We start from the raw sequence: 2,500 nt of genomic DNA, 5'->3' as shown, positions 1-2,500 counted from the left end.
GAGCTGCGTTCTGCCATACGCTGACGACACAAATCCTGATCAGTAAGAGGAAGAGGAGGAATTATTACCTAATAGGAATATTTAAAACAACACACACAAACGGGGGACAGACAGAGAGAAAAACTGAGGAAAAAAGTCTGAGAGAGTTAGAGAGAGAAAGACAGAGCAACAGCCAAATTTCTCTGAAAGCTGAGCAATAGGAAGATGTAAACCCTAGAATCGCTCTACTCTGATACTCCAAATTTGCGCATCATAAAATGTAACAATAAATGGATAAAAACTATTATAACCAGTCTGCAGTATTTAACCACAATCGACTGATTAACTTCACTGAATGGTAGAAAGAAATACCACACTCATTAACTCAACTCAAGTCGAGTTACTGTTAACACACTGAAGTTAATTAGTTCCTACAACAGTGAACAGCAAACTTCTAAAAACTGTAGGCAACATCAAAGTTTTTATCCAAGAATAGTACATTTATTCTTCTGCCTGAACAAGAGACCTGCAAATACCTTCCTCATGAAATAAAGTCAACATTACAGGTGTGTAGGAGGTCCTAATAACAGCCTGAAACATAAAAAGTTTGTGACATTGTAAGAACAATGTTTAGATATCTGAACATGGCATAAAGCTCTAAATGTAGTACAGTGCATGTGTGCAGCAGGTCCTGAAAATGTTCCCAAACATGAAAATGTGTGAGGTCAAAAATAATATTTTGATTTCTAAACATGGAATAAAACACTAACTGCATTACAGTGCATGTGTGTAATGTTGTGTTAGACTGTATGGCCAACAGTAATGGAACACCTGACACCTGGCTGAACTATGTGACCAAATACAAAAACTTTTAACCATGTAGTATGTCATATTGTTCTGAAATATGAAATATAGCTAACATTTTTAAAATGTCTACATTTTTTTGACACAGACAAACCTAAAGCTAATAATTTGTGTTTGCCAGTATTTGTGTCCAATAAAATCAAGGAATAAAACATTGTGTTGTTCTGTTCTCATAAAATAATCAGTTATATATCAGGCATATATTTCAGAATTGTAAATGCTAAATCTAAACATCTAAACTATGATGTATAAAAAAGGACAAAAAATAAATAAAGAATAATGACATGCTATGAAGACAAAAAAAGTGTGTTCCATTGTGAGGACATTTGCATTGTTAAAGTCCCAAGTAGAAAAACACAAAAAACACCAACCCTTTACTTTAAAAAAATGTGTCATGTATTTATTTGGTTTGTTTTCAATTCTAAATCCTACATTTGTTATTATATACATTTAGTCGCTTGTCAGGTCCTAAAACATATAAATTCTCTGTCACTTTGTGGAAATGTCCAATATGTTCTGGTCCCCCTTAGATATAAAAATAAAAATACACATGATTTATGCTGTGTGTGTGTGTGTGTGTGTGTGTGTGTGTGTGTGTGTGTGTGTGTGTGTTTGCTTGCAAGAAGGCACTATTAAAAAACTGAATTAAATATTATGTAGTGGATAAAACACTTGGGGCCATGTTGTTATAAGAAAATAATCAGGTAATCAGTCATGTATAACCAGGTGCTGTTCCTCGTTCTGTTCCAAAAAAACTAAATATCAAACATAATATATTTTTGGAAATCTGAATAAGACATATGATGAATGAAAACAGAAGAGCATTGAAACGGGTGTGTATGCATTCCTGTGTGTGTGTGTGTGTAAGACAAAGATAGAGACAGGGAGAGACAAAAGAAAGACAGACATAGAGGCACAGAGAGAGAGAGAGAGAGAGAGAGAGAGAGAGAGAGAGAGAGAGAAATTGAGACATATGATAACTAAAAACCAATGTGTAACAAGTCCCCGTAATGTAGTGAAACATGAAAAGTGTGTGTACGTTTGTAGATATTTAAAATATTTCTAGGTATTGAAACACAATTTGTGTGTGTGTGTGTGTGTGTGTGTGTGTGTGTGTGTGTGTGTGTGTGTGTTTTCACTCATTTTGGGCCATGTTGTTATAGGATGTGTGCAACAAGTCCCCGTAATGTCTCGAAACCTGAACAGTGTGTTAATTTAAGGACATTTGCCTTGACCTAAAACACACCTGATGCAGGACTGTGTGTATCTGTGTTCTAGACAATGACACTTCAAATTGCATGTCTGTAACACCGAGCAAGTCTATCATCTCTGAGGATACCCTCATAACCCCGCCTCCGTCATTCTCCCTCTCCGCACGCAATAGTCCTCCATTTTATCATCCTCCTGAACCCCGGAGGTGCTGACACCATCGATTCACACAGCACCACATGCACAAAAAAACCCACAAACACAAATCGATATGTCATAATTAAACCACAACAACAAAATTAACAGTATATAGACCCAAGCTTGAATTCCCTCTTGGAAAAAAAATTGTGAGGTGACTATTAAATATTGATGCTGACGGGGAGGGTGGAGGCTCTCGCCGAGCCGAGCGCAGCTGAGCCCGGCGGAAAAAAAGGAAAAAAAAATCAAT

General features: G+C 36.4%; 1 protein-coding gene across 1 annotated transcript in view; it reads right to left on the bottom strand.

The window, feature by feature from the left end:
- ptprn2 (protein tyrosine phosphatase receptor type N2) overlaps positions 1–2,500 on the bottom strand; it is a 185,054-nt gene that overhangs the window by 34,822 nt on the left and 147,732 nt on the right. Inside the window, 1 exon segment of the mRNA XM_046851477.1 lies at positions 1–35. This exon segment is cut by the window's left edge and continues 163 nt beyond it. Within this exon segment, the coding sequence (XP_046707433.1) occupies positions 1–35 (35 nt within the window).

This window comes from Silurus meridionalis, chromosome 6, assembly GCF_014805685.1.
Source record: "Silurus meridionalis isolate SWU-2019-XX chromosome 6, ASM1480568v1, whole genome shotgun sequence".
NCBI lineage: Eukaryota > Metazoa > Chordata > Actinopteri > Siluriformes > Siluridae > Silurus > Silurus meridionalis.
This window is presented reverse-complemented; position numbering and strand designations above follow the sequence as displayed.